Source organism: Colobus angolensis, unplaced genomic scaffold, assembly GCF_000951035.1.
Source record: "Colobus angolensis palliatus isolate OR3802 unplaced genomic scaffold, Cang.pa_1.0 Scaffold165, whole genome shotgun sequence".
Lineage (NCBI taxonomy): Eukaryota > Metazoa > Chordata > Mammalia > Primates > Cercopithecidae > Colobus > Colobus angolensis.
In genome coordinates, this window is record NW_012114766.1 from 1309604 (window position 1) to 1325326 (window position 15723).

The following is a 15723-nucleotide window of genomic DNA, read 5'->3' on the forward strand; positions in this document are numbered from 1 at the left end:
CTATTGTGAATAGTGCCACAATAAACATACGTGTGCACTTGTCTTTATAGCTGCATGATTTATAATCCTTTTGGTATATACCCAGTAATGGGATGGCTGGGTCAAATGGTATTTCTAGTTCAAGATCCTTGAGGAATCGCCACACTGTCTTCCACAATGGTTGAACTAGTTTACAGTCCCACCAACAGTATAGAAGTGTTCCTATTTCTTCACATCCTCTCCAGCACCTGTTGTTTCCTGACTTTTTAATGATCATTCTAACTGGTGTGAGATGCTATCTCATTGTGGTTCTGATTTGCATTTCTCTGGTGGCCAGTGATGATCAGCATTTTTTCATGTGTCTGTTGGCTGCATAAATGTCTTCTTTTGAGAAGTGTCTGTTCATATCCTTCACCCACTTTTTGATGGGGTTGTTTGTTTTTTTTCTTGTAAATGAGTTCTTTGTAGGTTCTGGATATTAGCCCTTTGTCAGATAAGTAGATTGCAAAAATGTTCTCCCATTCTGTAGGTTGCCTCTTCACTCTGATGATAGTTTCTTTTGCTGTGCAGAAGCTCTTTAGTTTAATTAGATTCCATTTGTCAATTTTGGCTTTTGTTGCCATTGCTTTTGGTGTTTTAGAAATGAAGTCCTTGCCCATGCCTATGTCCTGAATGGTATTGCCTAGGTTTTCTTCTAGGATTTTTATGGTTTTAGGTCTAACATTTAAGTCTCCAATCCATCTTGAATTAATTTTTGTATAAAGTGTAAGGAAGGGATCCAGTTTAAGCTTTCTACATATGGCTAGCCAGTTTTCCCAGCACCATTTATTAAATAGGGAATCCTTTCCCCATTTCTTGTTTTTGTCAGGTTTGTCAAAGATCAGATGTTTGTAGATGTGTGGTATTATTTCTGAGGGCTCTGTTCTGTTCCATTGGTCTATATCTCTTTATAAGAGACAAAATCTCACTCTGACACTCAGGTTGGAGTGCAGTGATGCAAGCTCGGCTCACTGCAGCCTTGAAATCCCAGACTCAAGTCCCAAGTAACTGGGACTACATGCGCCTACCATTATGCCTGTATAATTTTTGTGTTTTTTGTAAAGATGGGGTTTTGCCATGTTGTCCAGGCTGGTCTCAAACTCCTGGGCTCAAGTGATGCCCCCATCTCAGCATCCCAAAGTGCTGGGATTACAGGTGTGAGTGACTGTGTCTGGCCCTCTTTTACATCCTTGGTTAGGTGGTCCCAGGGATTTTATTATTTTAGATGTTATTTTAAGTGGAATTGCTTTTTTAATTTCCTTTTGGGGTTTCTCATTGCTAATGTATAGAAATACAATCGATTTTTTATTTTGCTCTTGTAACCTGCTCCTTTGCTGAGCAGCAGTGAAAGTGCGCATCCTTGTCTTGTTCTCTTCTCACAGGGAGCACTTTCAGCCCTTCATCATTAAGTATGATGTTAGCTGTGGGTTTCCCATAAATGCCCATTATCATGCTGGGAAAGTTCCCTCTAGTCCTAGTTCTCTGAGTGTTTTTATCGTAAAATGGTGGTGTACTTTGTCAAATGCCTTTTCTGTATCAACTGTGTTGAGTATGTGGCCTTTTCCCCTTTGTTCTATTAAAGTGATTTATTACATTTATTGATTTTCCTATGTTGAACCACCCTTGCACAGATGGGATAAATTCTATGTAGTCACGGTGTGTAATTCTCATGTGCTGCTATATTTGATCTGCTAGTATTTTTGAGGATTTTTTTTTCTTTTTTTTTTTTTTTTTTAGACTGAGTCTCGCTTTTGTCACCAGGCTGGAGTGCAGTGGTGTGATCTTGGCTCATTGCAACCTCCACCTCCCGGGTTCAAGCGATTCTCCTGCCTCAGCCTCCTGAGTAGCTGGGACTACAGGCACGAACCACCATGTCCGGCTTACTTTTGTATTTTTAGTAGAGATAGGGTTTCACCAGGTTGGCCAGGATGGTCTTGACCTCTTGATGTCATTGTGATTTACCTACCTCGGCCTCCTGAAGTGCTGGGATTACAGGCATGAGCCACCGTACCTGGCCTATTTTTGAGGATTTTTGCATCTGTATTTATAAGGGATATTTATCTATAGTTTTCTTTTCTTGTCTTTATCTGGCTTTGCTAGCAGGGTAATTCTGGCCCTGATAGAATTACCATAGAATGGGCTTGGAAGCATTCCTGCCTATTCTAGTCCTGGGAGACTTTGAGAGGGATTGGTGTTAATTCTTTTTTAAATATTGATAGAATTAACTTGTGTCACCATCTAGTCCTGGACTTTTCTTTGTCAGGAGCTTTTCAATTATTGATTCAATCTCTTTGCTTGCTGTTGGTCTGTTGGGATTTTCTGTTTCTTCTTGAAGTAATTTGTGTTTTTTATGAATTTATTTATTTCATCTAGGTTATCTAATTTTTATCATGTTTTTTTTGTAACATTCTCTTATAATCCTTTTTCTTTTTTAGAAGTCAGTGGCAAGCCCTCACTTTTATTTCTGATTTTAATAATTTGAGTTTTCTCACATTTTGAATTTTAGTCTAGGTAAAGGTTTGCCAGTTTTGTTGATATTTTTTAAAAACAAAATTTTGATTTCATTGATTCTCTATTGTTTCTTTTCTTTATTTATCTCTGTGCTGATCTTCTTTCTTTCCTTCTGCTAGCTTTGGCTATAGTTTTCCTTTTCAGTTTATGTGAATTTTAAGATCAGCTTTTGAATTTCTAAGCAGTAACCAACTGGAATTTGATACGGATTGTGTAGAATCTGTACATTAATTTGGGGATTCTTTCTGTCTTAACCACATCTTAACCATTGGATTAAGCATTCCAATCCATGAATATGGTATGTCTTTCCATTTCTCTAGATTGTCACAATATCTGTCAACAATGCTTGACAGCTGTCAGCATTCACATCTTATACTTTTTGTTAACATTTTAAGGAACTTTTTAAAAATGAGGCTTCAGATAGGTTCCTTTTGCCATATGCTGTACTATGCCTTTCATACCATGATACAGTGAATACAGGAATAGGTTCAATCTCTGTTTCTTACTATGATCCTTGGCCTATGTTTGCACTTGTGTTTGACCAATGTTTTGACCAATGGCAGGGTGGGCTCCAGGGCCTGGGGGGCTTTAAGAGAACCAGGATGAGCAGGTGTCACTTGGGGGACAGAGAAAGGGACACCAGAGCAGATGAAAAGACCAGGATGGCCGAGACAGTCAGTGTGATTCCAGCACCACCAGGGCTGTCTCACCATTTTCAGCAACTCCAATTACAATTTCTGAGGAAATGTTGCTTATGTTTATCTAGTTTGGGAAAAATACACTATGGTAGAGTATATCAGTTTTTATTTAGAAACTCGCTCCATGGTCTACTTTATAAAGCTTTTGTTTTTCTGTTTTGTCTTGGTTTGTTTGGCTTTTGCTTTAAGTTCAGCAGGCTTCCACTTCCAGCAGGGCAATTCTTTCTAGGATGGAGGGCAGGAGAGATACATGCTGAGGGTCTCCCCCTCCCTTTCCTAAGCAGAAGAAAATGCAGGCAGATAAGGCTGGGTCAGATGAGCTTCAGGCAGGGAGGAGGAACTGGCATTCCTAGTGGGAAGGGCCCCCCATTGCCTGTAGTCAGGGGAAGACTGGGGAGGACCCCTGTGCACGGCCTCTTCCTCTCTGCTCTCACATTGGTGGCTGCCTTGGGTAAGCTGCATGCTTTCCCCAAAGCCCTGGGCTGAGATTGTCACCGAGGTGTGCAGGCAGCTGGCTGGCTCAGGTCAGCCCCGTATGGAACTACTCGCTGGGTTTGGACAAGAAAGTAGGAGAGTAGGGCTCCAAACACTACCTTCCCATCCATCAACGGCCAAGCGTAAGATGTGGGAATGCTGCCCATCCACCCTCAGTTTCCTCATCCTGCAACAGGGTAAGCACTGCTCCGTGAAGACTGTCAGAGGGTCGGAGGGGCCTCCGGGGAAGAGCCTCCCAAGCATGACGTGCACCCTGTAAATGCTCCATGAAGGGATGGAGGGTTGGAGGGGACCTCCTGGGAACAGTCCCACAAGCATGGCGTGCACCCTGTAAACGTTCGCTGCATTCTTCCTGTTTTATTCCTATACTCACAATATGCTGTTTAGATTGGGTAGGCCAGCCGCCCTATAAGTGCAACAGTAAGACTTGCATTTACATTCTATTCTGAATTTGGGGAGATGGTTGTTCATGAATAATGAACGTTCATGAATAATGACTATAATTGCTGCTTTTTCTCTTAATGACAAAAATGGTGTTGTGAAGAGCTGGAAATTAGGAAACTAAGAAGCTTTCTGCCTTTTGTGTTTGCAACCTTGTTTTCACAAAAAGAAATTACCAGCCCCTAAGTATTTACTATATACATCGTGTACATCTAAAAAACCCAAAAACCTAGCTCAGTGCTCATTACACGTTCTAGTGTTGCCATTGTTTACAGCACGCTGCCATTGTCATTATTGTGATAATATTTTAAAGTACATGTTTCCATGCACCCATCAGGAAATCCAGTCCTGTACAGTGGAAATGAGAATGTGGTATCAACATGTGGCATAATCAAATTTAATTCATTTCAGTTAAATTTTATCTTTTATGCTGTTCTTTTATGGAGCCACATTCATAAGATAGCTTCTAGGCTAAACATTACGCAGAAATAGGATACGTGAGTGGGGCAGTAATGGACTCGCTTTTTAATATGAAGGGAGATTAGAATTGTATTAAATTACACGTTAATGGAAAAACAAAGTAAAAGATAATAGGATGACAACTTTATGCTGCTGTAAAGTCTAGATTACAGCACATAGTTTTGCTATTTAGCAGCTGAATGTTGAATTTCACTTGAAAAGTTGCTTTTAATTATATTAAAATAATATCTAAATATTCCCCCAGTATATTAAAGTGCTCTCGTTATAATGTGACTATTTGAGAAAGGAAGACACAGCCAGGCCGTTACAGCAGGTGCTCCCGTGAGACAGTGTGGGCACCTGAAATATAACACAGTGAGGCTCACTTTGAAGTTAAAGGATCTGTTTATCCTTGAACTGGAGACTGTTTACTGTGAGAGGATGCAGAAGAAATCCCTTTGCTGGCCTCAGTGGGAGAAACAGCCCCACACCTTGCTGTCAGTCTTGGGATCCCTCAGGAAACCTTTATATTCCCTTCTGCTTTCACACCTGGATGTGAGAAGCTGGTCCCTGACTTCCCAAGGACCCATTAAATCGCATCCTTTCCTTATTCCATGTTTTCATGGCCATGCTGGCCCAGACGGCTGGCAGCCCTGGATCATGAAATGGGACGTTTTGAGGCCATACCTAGGACTAGTCATTTGGTAAACTTTCTCAGCAGGGGATTTATTTATTTATTTATTTTTCTTTTTTTGCCTTGGTTACCTGGAGGGTTGGGGTTGGATGCGATGGGAAAACTCTCACTCCCCATCACTCTGCTTTCCCTGGCATCCACGTTGCTCAGGGAGTCAGAGTGGGCGGCTCTGTGAGTGCAGGGCATGACGGACTCACCCCAGGACTGCAGGCAGGGGTGCGTCTCAGGCTGCGGAGGGTGGTGGGGAGAGAGGAGCAAGTGGGAGAGACGCTTATGGTGATGGGGGAGCTGGCAGGCAGGAATGCGTTCTGGGATCTGAGGCACGGAGGTGGCCCAGGGGAGGCAGGTGTTAGACAAACATGTGGGGGATAGTTCCCTTCCTGAGGAGATGGCCACGCTCAGCCCTTGAGGAGGCCACTTCTTGCTCCTGTCTGGGTCTTTGGCCTCGAGGACAGCACACAGCAAGGCCCAGTGGTGTGGAGCCGGGTCTTGGAGTGAATGCAGGGGATGCATTCCAGGCCTGGGAGCAAAGGCGGCAGAACCCAGGCAGTGACATCTACAAATGATGGCAGCCCAGTGTGCCTAAGGCCCAGCAGACTCATAGGGACGTGTGGACCATGAGGCAGAGGGAGGCTCAGCAGCTCCTCTGGTCATCACAGAGCTCGCATGTCTGGTCTGGGCCTGGCACTGCTCCAGGGTGGCCCGTGGCTGTCACAAGGCAGGCAGCTGAGCCCACAGGGAGCTTGCCGTCCTAGCCGTGGCCTTGGTTACAGGCCAAGAAGACAGGGCTCCCCTAAAAGCTGGTGGATGGGCTGGGGTGCATTTCAGAGGGGCCGAAAAGTTGGTGGATGGGCTGGGGTACATTTGAGGGGGACAGCCCCACAGCTATGTCTGGGCGGAGGCGGGGGAGAGGGGAACAGAGGAGGAGGCCATCGTGATGGTCCTGGTGACAAGGAGGAGGGTCTGGGAAGGAGGGGCCTGGGATGGAGGAGTCAGGTGTGGGGTTGAGGGGGGCCTGCCAGGAGGAGGAAGATGTGGGTGCAGAGACCAGAGGGAGCAAAAGGCCGTGGAGCTGGCAGATCCTCCTTCTCTGCAGGTCACCCCGGCGCCCAGCTGCCTTCCTAGGGAGAGAGGAGAGAACAAGCGACCTGCCCCTTGGTGGCTCAGCGGCCGTAAGACAGGCTGTGCTGTGTTGTAGCCACAGCCTCGGTCCTCCAGGCATTCAGGGAAAGCTCGCAGAAGGGCACAGGGAGGAGTCTGGCAGGAGGGGATGCAGCCTGGCCTCTGGGAGGAGTCGGGTGGGCGGAGATGCAGCCTGGCATCTGGGGAAGGAGGCAAAGCTGCCCCCACACAGATGGGGCCTCGAGAAAGCCTCTCCCATCCTCACTGGCCTATAAGAATGTGAACTGAACAAATGATTTTGCGATTAATATGTGTGTATGTGATACATGAGCTTACCAGACAATATCACCCATCAAATACCAGATGCTATTTTTAAAACTTCTTAAGCTGTACCACACAACTGAAATCTAAGTGAAATACAACTATGCTTTTCCCCCAAATTGTTAATTTCCTTTAATACCACAAAATCCAGCTGTCAAGAGACCTGTTGAATCTACTAGATGCTAAATCTTGGTCATTAACCATTGGGAATATCAGTGTTCCCTCTCCACTCCTAACACTTTGTGATATAAAAACAACTGCCTGGCCAGGTGCGGTGGCTCACACCTGTAATCCCAGCACTTTGGAAGGCCAGTGGATCACCTGAGGTCAGGACTTTGAAACTGGCCTGACCAACATGACGAAACCTCGTCTCTACTAAAATTACAAAATTAGCTGGGCGTGATGACGTATGCTGTAGTCACAACTACTCAGGAGGCTGAGGCAGGAGAATGGCTTGAACCCGGTAGGCAGAGGTTTCAATGAGCCGAGATCGTGAGATTGCACTCCAGCCTGGGCGACGGGGTGAGACTCCGTCTCAAAACACACACACACACACAAAAACAAAATTAGCTGGGGCAGTGGCAGGCGCCTGTCATCCCCACTACTTGGGAGGCTGAGACGGGAGAACCGCTTGAACCCGGGAGGCGGAGGTTGTAGTGAGCCGAGATCGCGCCCTTATCTTCCAGCCTGGGCGACAGAGCAAGACTCTGTCTCAAAAAAAAAAAAAAAGAAAGAAAGAAAAAAAGAAACCAAAAACCACAAACCTGCCCTCTCGAGTGCTCAGGCCAGATACGGACACTGATTGCTGAACAAACAGCCCACGGTGGGGGTCACATATTCCCCTTCCCCGCACCTGGGGGTTTCCGCCGCGCTTCTGGGTGTTGAATGCCCTTTCTGTTTCCCCGCAGACCCGCAGTACTCATGGTCGCCCACGCAGCACTTCAATGAGGAGCGCTACTCGCCCGCGCCCAGGAGCATGAAGGGCCTCTCCGGAAGTCGGACCCAGCCGCCGCTGTGTTCCGGGCACACGTGCGGTCTGGCGCCCCCCGAGGACTGCGAGCACCTGCACCACGGGCCTGACGCGCGGCCGCCCTACCTGCTGAGCCCCGCAGACAGCTGCCCCGGGGGGCGCCACCGCTGCTCGCCGCGCAGCTCGGTGCACTCGGAGTGCGTGATGATGCCCGTGGTGCTGGGCGACCACGTGTCCAGCAGCACCTTCCCGCGGATGCACTACAGCTCGCACTACGACACGCGCGACGACTGTGCCGTGGCCCACGCGGGCGCCAAGATCAACCGCATCCCGGCCAACCTGCTGGACCAGTTCGAGAAGCAGCTGCCGCTGCACCGGGACGGCTTCCACACGCTGCAGTACCAGAGGACGTCTGCGGCCGCCGAGCAGCGCAGCGAGAGCCCCGGGCGGATCCGCCACCTGGTACACTCCGTGCAGAAGCTCTTCACCAAGTCGCACTCGCTAGAGGGCTCCTCCAAGAGCAATGCCAACGGCACCAAGGCGGACGGCCGGGCGGACGACCATCACCACGCCCACCACGCCAAGCACAGCAAGAGGAGCAAGAGCAAGGAGCGCAAGCCCGAGGGCAAACCCCGGCCCGGCATGAGCAGCTGGTGGAGCTCCGACGACAACCTGGACAGCGACAGCACCTACCGGACGCCCAGCGTGCTCAACCGGCACCACCTGGGCCCGGTGGCCCACTGCTACCCCGACGCGCTGCAGAGCCCGTTCGGGGACCTGTCCCTCAAGACCTCCAAAAGCAACAACGACGTCAAATGCTCAGCCTGCGAGGGTTTGGCGCTGACGCCCGATGCCAAGTACCTGAAGCGCAGCTCCTGGTCCACGCTGACGGTCAGCCAGGCCAAGGAGGCCTACCGCAAGAGCTCGCTGAACCTGGACAAGCCGCTGCTGCACCAGGACGCCAAGCCCGCCCTGAGGCCGTGCCACTACCTCCAGGTAAGCAGGCGCAGGGCCCTGTGGAGGCCGACTCGGCACAGCAGGTGGTTTTGTCGTTATTCCATTTTTCATTGACAGATAACAACTGCATACACATTTAGGGTGTGCAACAGGATGTTCTGATATACGAATATGTTCTGGGACGGCTCCACTGAGCTGTTAAAACACACATGACCTTACACGCGTTTTTTCTTTTGTGGTGGGAACACTTAAAATCCACTCTGGGTAATTTCCAAGTATTCAATACATGGTTGTTAACTGATGCTACTGTGCTGGCCAACAGGTCTCTTGAGCTGACCCCTCCTCACTGAAATGTCCATTGACCAACATCTCCCAGTTCCTCCCCATCCCCAGTCCCTCTGGTAACCACGGTGCCACTCTCTGCTTCTATGAGTTCAGCTGTTTCAGATGCCACCTGTGAGAGCAACCGTGTGGCCTCTGTGTGCGCCGGGCTCATCCTGCTTTGCAGTTTCTTCCAGCTCCCCCATGTTGTGGAGAATGACAGGTCTCCCTCTTTCAAAGGTTAAATAGTGTCCCCTGTGTATGTACTGCGTCTTCTTTATCCATCATTTGCTGGTAGACTCAAGGGTTGACTGCATGCTATGGCTTTGTGTGTGGGGCTGCAGGAATGGCAAGACGTTATTTACAGGCAGCTCTCACGCGTGACTCTGGCCTTCTCTGGGAGGGCCTCTGGAGATCCCAATTCCTCCTGGGAACCATCCCTCTAAACACAGTGGGCCATTTCTTTAATGCCTCTAAGGCTGGAGGGTTTAACAACCACAGCAAACACAGACTAGCCCATGTGGATGTTTTCCACGTGAAAGCTGATGGACCGGCCTAATGGAAATGGGCCTGCGACATTTGTGAGTTCACTCCCTGCACTTGGCCGCAGCCTCTCTAAGCCCCACCACCACAAAAAGCCTGATTATAGAAAGGGCCTCTATGTCTCTGGGGTGTGGATTAAATGAATTTACCAAAGGCAAAAACAAATTAAAGATGGTAGATCCCTAGAGCTGGCATATTGCGGAATTGTCTGTTTTATGTGATTTCCCTCTCTGTCTCTGAATTGTGCCATGCCGGAGTTTACCGGGGAAGCCCTCTGGGAGGCACACACTATTTCTGAGGATGCCGCTCAATGACTCCCCTCAGTCAATAGTGCTGTTAACAAAACATAACTTGTGTGTCCCGACTCACAGATCTCTCCTGCTTGCCTAGAGCAGCAGCTGTGGGTCGCACGTCGGGTTAGAGATGTCTTCATGAAGTAACGGGACATTGATGGCTGAGCCAACAGGCAGTCAACTATCGGGGCAGGGAGAACCAGCAGCCGTGATGCTTTCTGGGAGTCGTGGTAGCAGATCCTTCCAGCGGCACCATTGCCGTCAGGTCCAGCGTCCACGTCTCAACAGCTGTTTTGAAAGGAAATGCTAACCAAATTGCCTTTGCAGGCAGGTTTATTCAGAGACAAATTGGTATTTGCATAAAATATTATTTTATAGCAATGGAAGAGGCATAAATTTTGTTTGCTGTTGGCAAACCCTAATCATATCCAAATGTAAAAGTTGTGTCTGCTTGTTTAGAGAAACCTGCTATAAAGAATTGGGGTTCACTCTGATCTGTCTCCTCATTGTCACAGACCACAGCTCTCTTGTTTTTGTCTGTAACTGGGGTGTATAGTCTGTTCCCTGAGTGAACACTTCAGGACGCTGTCAGAGCCTCCAGGTTTTGCGCCAGGGTCACCTGCCTCCAATGCCTGCCACTCTCCCCCAGCCCCTCTAGCCACGCCTTCTCCTCAGGTCCTGTGCCCCTTGGACCTGCCTTCTCCCAGGAGTTTCTCCCACACACTTCCTCCCAGGAACACGCTTCTCTCCACCTCCAACAGCTACTCCATGGTGTAGATGCAGGGAATACCAATCATTCACAAAGGTGAAGTGAGACAGAATGAACCCGCACACCGTCAGTCCCTTTCAAACACCATCCCTCCGAGAGTGACCTCATTCCCTCTGCACTCACGCCTTCCCACCCAGGCTTCACTGCAGCAAATCCCACACGGCAGACAGATACAACTGTAAATATGCCTGTGTTGATCTCCAAAAGATCCACACAGAACGATGAGGATGCTTTCTTTTGAAGCATAACCACCTGCATTATGAGATATTGAAAATAATATCAGCCTGGTCAGGGGTCACATTCCCCTGAGGGCTCGCTGTCTCTTGTTGGCTTTTATTTGGATCAGGATCCAGAGAAGGGGCCCACCTGGCAGCTGGTGATGAGCCTCTTCATCTCGTTCAGGCTGAGGTTTCTCCTGTCTGTCCACTCTTCCTTCTCCTGGATTTTCTTTGTTTGGAACCAGCTGGTTGGTCTGATTGTGTCTGTCAGTCTGAGTTCTGTGCCATGGGGTCATTTCAGACACTCTGGTCCTGTTGTTCTGCAGCCGGCCACCCACTGCTGGACTTCCCTGCCCCGAGGCCTCTCACCGTACGTGTGTGGGTCACCAGATACCTTTATGTTCATCAGTCAGGTTTCCTGGCAAGCCTCTAAGAGCCTTGAGGGCAGAGGCCAGGTCAAACCTCCCTTTTTCTGGGGTCCCCCCACGACTCCGCCAAGCGCTGGAGAGCCGGCAGGGCAGGGAGCGACATGGGTTGGGCTGCGATGTTGTCCCAGCAAAACACATTTTCCAGACTTCAAAATGTGATGTCTTTTTATAGTAACATGTAAAGAATGGCAGGCTGTGATTTGACCCCAGGAAAAGATGTGATTCTGGGGACACAACATTGAGGTGAAATCCCCCTGGAATTCAATGATGTGGCCATAAGACAGAGACAAGAAAGAGAGGAGAAAGCAGCCACTAGGTCTCACACCCACCAGGGCTTCCCTGCAAATAGCTCCGTCTGCTTCTCCATGGGGGACAGCGGCCCTGCGTGCAGCACAACACCTGCCATGGCCACCGGCCTTCCTCTCATGTCCACTCAGGTGAACATCCTCGGAAACTGAACCCAGAGCGTTATCGTGCCGACATTGGGAAGCACTGCCTGGAGGACGGGAGGACATCTGCAGCCACGGCTTTCACGGTGCTCGTTCACAAGGGCACTTTCTTGCAGTAGCAAGCTACCCCCATCCCCACATCCACCTCCCAGTGAAACCACCTCTTTTGGGGATGCAGCTCGGTGACTTCTCTCTCCTCCTCACTGTCCCCCAGTGGTCACCGCTGGACCCTCGTGGAATGATCTATGAAGCTGAATATCAGGAGCTGTGTGCAACCTCCTCTGACTGTTTCTGTCCCAGGACCCAGCTGCACTGACATCTGGCGTTTTCAAAGATGCCTGTGCAGGACTATCTCTTCCTGTCGATTGCATTAAACTTTCTGGTGGAAAACTTTAGGTTTCTGGGTCCTCACAAACCCAGATTTTATTTCACAGCCAGGAAATAGTGAAACTAAAGGAATTTGTCTGTGGGTCCTAGTATGTGGATAAGATTTAAAAGAATTAGAAGAGAGAAGTCATGTTTATAAATTACATTCCTTTTTTTACTGGGAAGACTTGCAGCTGAATGACAGGATAACTTTTTATTTTCACCCTTGGTTTGTACAGAGTATGTGGTTCATATTAGAAGAAGATTTTTTTCTTGTTTTTAAGTAGGTCAAGACAGAGACTAAGTGGAATTGAAAGGCAATTCTGACCTCACGTTATTCTTTCACAAAGCTCTTATTTTCACCTTTTCTGCATCAGCAGACTAAGCATCTAAGGTCAAACTTTTAATGAGCATTGTAGGAATGCAGAAGGGATTCACGGAGGCTTAGCTCAGGATGCAAAAGACTCTCTATGCCACAGTCCACAGAAAGTCCCAGGGACATGCAGGGAGGGAGAGACGCCGCTTCCCCGGGAAGGCTCCCGGCGGTGTCTGATGGAGGGATGGGGGGCCCCTGCTGCCTCCCACAGAAGACCCGGCGGCCCCTCCAGCCCTTGGCCTCTGTCCCCACCCCTTCCCTGCTGTCCTCAGGCCTCCTCTCTGCGGCGTCCCAGTCTCCCACCCCCTCCTGCGCTCCTGGTTTTCTCCTCTTCCAGTGTCCTCCCCACCTGGCATCGCCCGGCTGCAACCCTTGCCCTCCTAGGGGAGAGGTTCAGACCCTAGGTTTTATTTGACTTGAAGAGGTTCGGACCCCCCGTTTTATTTGGCGTGTTCGCAGGCAGCAGCCAGTTAGGCTTTGGATTTTACCTGTCAGGCTTTTTACCTGTTCACATGTTGGAAGCAAATGACAGAAATGAACACGGGGGGAGGGGGTGGAATGAAAACCCGGAGCCGTGCGCGTTTCCCGCCCACGTGTAAAGTGTTTCAGAGCCTCTCCCTGCTGCCGCCCTCTGCGGTGGGTCCCAGCACCGAGTACGGACCCTTCCTCGCAGCCGTTCCTCTGAAGGCCGTGTCTGTTTTGTAGGCTGTGCAGGTCCCTGCCTTCCGGGCTCAGCTACTACATTGGTGAAGTTTCTGGTCAGGCACAAAAACACGTCTTAAAATTCATCTCCCCGGTCACCAGGTCATCCCTGTGGTGTAGTTTAGAAAAATCATCCATCTTTTACAAAACGGAGCCAGGCTCCCGTTTCTTGTCTCTACAATAAGCATTTAAAAGGCTTGTCACGGGGTCAGGCACGGTGGCTCACACCTCTCATCCTAGCACTTTGGGAGGCCAAGGCAGGGGGATCACCTGAGGTCAGGAGTTCAAGACCAACCTGGCCAACATGGCAAAACCCTGTCTCTACTAAAAATACAAAAACTAGCCAGGCATGGTGAAAAGTGCCTGTAATCTCCGCTACTCAGGAGGCCGAGGCCTGAGAATTGCTTGAACTTGGGAGGTGGAGGTTGCAGTGAGCCAAGATCGCGCCACTGCACTCCAGCCTGGGTGACAGAGCAAGACTCCATCTCTAAATGAAATAAAATAAAATAAAATAAATAAATAAATAAATAAATAAATGGTTTGCCATGGAATGCACAATGGTGGCCATTTGCTTCTTTCTGCCCTGTCTGGGGTGGAACCTGAGTTTCATCAGAGTTGGGACAGCCTGGGCCACCTCTGGCCCTCCTGCCACAGGGCCACCTCCACATGCTGAGTGACCCCTCCCTGCTTGTTTCCTTCACACCCTCAGCTCAGCTTGGCCTCCACCTTGGCCTTCACTGAGGGTCCCTCTGCTTGCCCTCTGTCTCCCGCGCCTGGGTGCTGTCTTTTTCCCGCTTTACCTCTGTATCTAGGAGGGTCCAACACACTCGGTAACGATTCGCAAAGGGGCACCTGTGTCCCGCAATGTTCCAGAGGACGCTGGCTCGAACATAAGGGTCTTTCTCGGCACCTAGGTGTCCCATGTTCCAGAACTTGGCAAGCAGGAAGGAGCCAGGTGTACCAGTCCCCCGCCCCACCACCCTCACAGTGTCCCTGCCTGTTCAGGAAGGTCCCCACCTGTTCAGGAAGGCTGGAGTTGTGGCTTATGGGGTGCTTTCAACTCCAGAAAACCAATAGTTCTGACAAGCTTCTCAGAAAACTTCTTTGTATTTGTAGTTTTAGGGGCAAAAGAGTGAGAGAGGAGATGGCTGTGGTCGGTTCCTGTCCTTAGCCATACCAGTACTCAGCGGAACGGAAGAACCGGCCAGTCCGGTTATGCTCCACTCTAACGCATGTTTGCAATTTGAAAGGAGGGCTTTTGTTTTAAGTGGCTCGTGGTATAGATCTTGGGCCGTGAATGGATAGGAGAGTTGGGGTGTGGTCACACCTCACTTCCAATCCCGTAGTGGAACACCAGGGCTGGAAGGAGCTTCTCATCCCCTTTTAAGCTGCTCTGGACACAAACGCACAATCCTGCACTCCTTCCGCAGCCCCTTGAGTTCTTCGTCTGGATCTGTCCGGCACTAACACCCGGCCACCAGCTGCCCCCTCCATCTGCTGTGAGTCCTAAAACGCCTCCTTTAGACAAAGCGGTGGCCTCTGCTTCCACCACCAGGAGCCACGTGTGCCCGCCCCCCACGCTCTATGTTCCCCATCCTGTGGCCCAGGCCACACCATCTCCTGACTGCCAAGCCCGTGTTGTGAGGGGCTTCTCCACAGCGGCCCTGCCTCTGGGCCACCCCTTCCTTCCCCCCGGCCCCAACTGCCACGGAATCCTCTCCCACCTTGAGAAACGTCACACGGGGCTTGGCAGGATCACGCTGGCGCTCACCGAGCCTGTTCATGTAATCAGGGACCGTCTGCAGGAGTGCGGGAGCTGGGCCTGTGCCTTCGAGCCTCTGGGATTACATGAGGCCACTCACTGTCTCCCCGGCTGGACTCCTCCCATCACCCCCCGGTTGTCCTGGGACTCGGCGTGTCACTGCTGGGAGCAGCTTGGTGCTGGGCAGGCAGGGAGATCGCTGGGCTGTGTCACATTTCAGTGACACCATCTTAGGACCTACCACGTTCTCATCCCCGTGACAGAAATTCCAGCAATGTTTGTGGAAACGCTGATGGATGTTGAAGGGTGTCTGGTTTCAGGTTTTTGACCAGCATTGTGTCTGGTAAATCTTTCTGCCTCATCGATCCTGCATGCCTCAGTTTGTGGTGAGATGCAAGATAGTGTTCCGAAAAACACATTGGAAATCATAACTCGTGTGAACATGGAACATTGGGTGGGCACATGCACTGTTTTATCCAGGGTTTACCAGGTGAGAATGACACGGCCTCCATGTAACTTAAGATGGTCGTGGATGCAGAGACCTCGTGGGGACTGGGTGCAAAGACCCTGTGATCTGTGACTGGGTCCTTGGATTCTGTGATCTAAGACCCTGAGGAACCAGCTGCATTTATGCCGTGAGGGTCACCAAGTGGTCACCTTGTTCTGGGCATGGTGCTCTCGACTTGGCAGCTGAGGCTCTGCTCCTGCAGGAGTGCAGATGGATGGGGTCCAGCTCTATCCTCTCCCACCCAAGACAGCTGAGGCTCTGCTCCTGTGGGAGTGCAGGTGGTTGGGGTCTGGCTCTGTCCT

At 49.9% G+C, this 15723-nt stretch overlaps 1 protein-coding gene across 2 annotated transcripts in view; it reads left to right on the plus strand.

Annotated features, from left to right (window-relative positions):
* Nucleotides 1-15723, plus strand: part of DLGAP2 (discs, large (Drosophila) homolog-associated protein 2) — a 194492-nt gene that overhangs the window by 42010 nt on the left and 136759 nt on the right. For both annotated transcript variants that reach the window (XM_011937542.1, XM_011937543.1), the window contains exon 2: nucleotides 7668-8725. In XM_011937542.1, the coding sequence (XP_011792932.1) occupies nucleotides 7736-8725 (990 nt within the window). In that variant the 5' untranslated portion in view covers nucleotides 7668-7735. The remainder of the gene's footprint in view (nucleotides 1-7667; nucleotides 8726-15723) is intronic.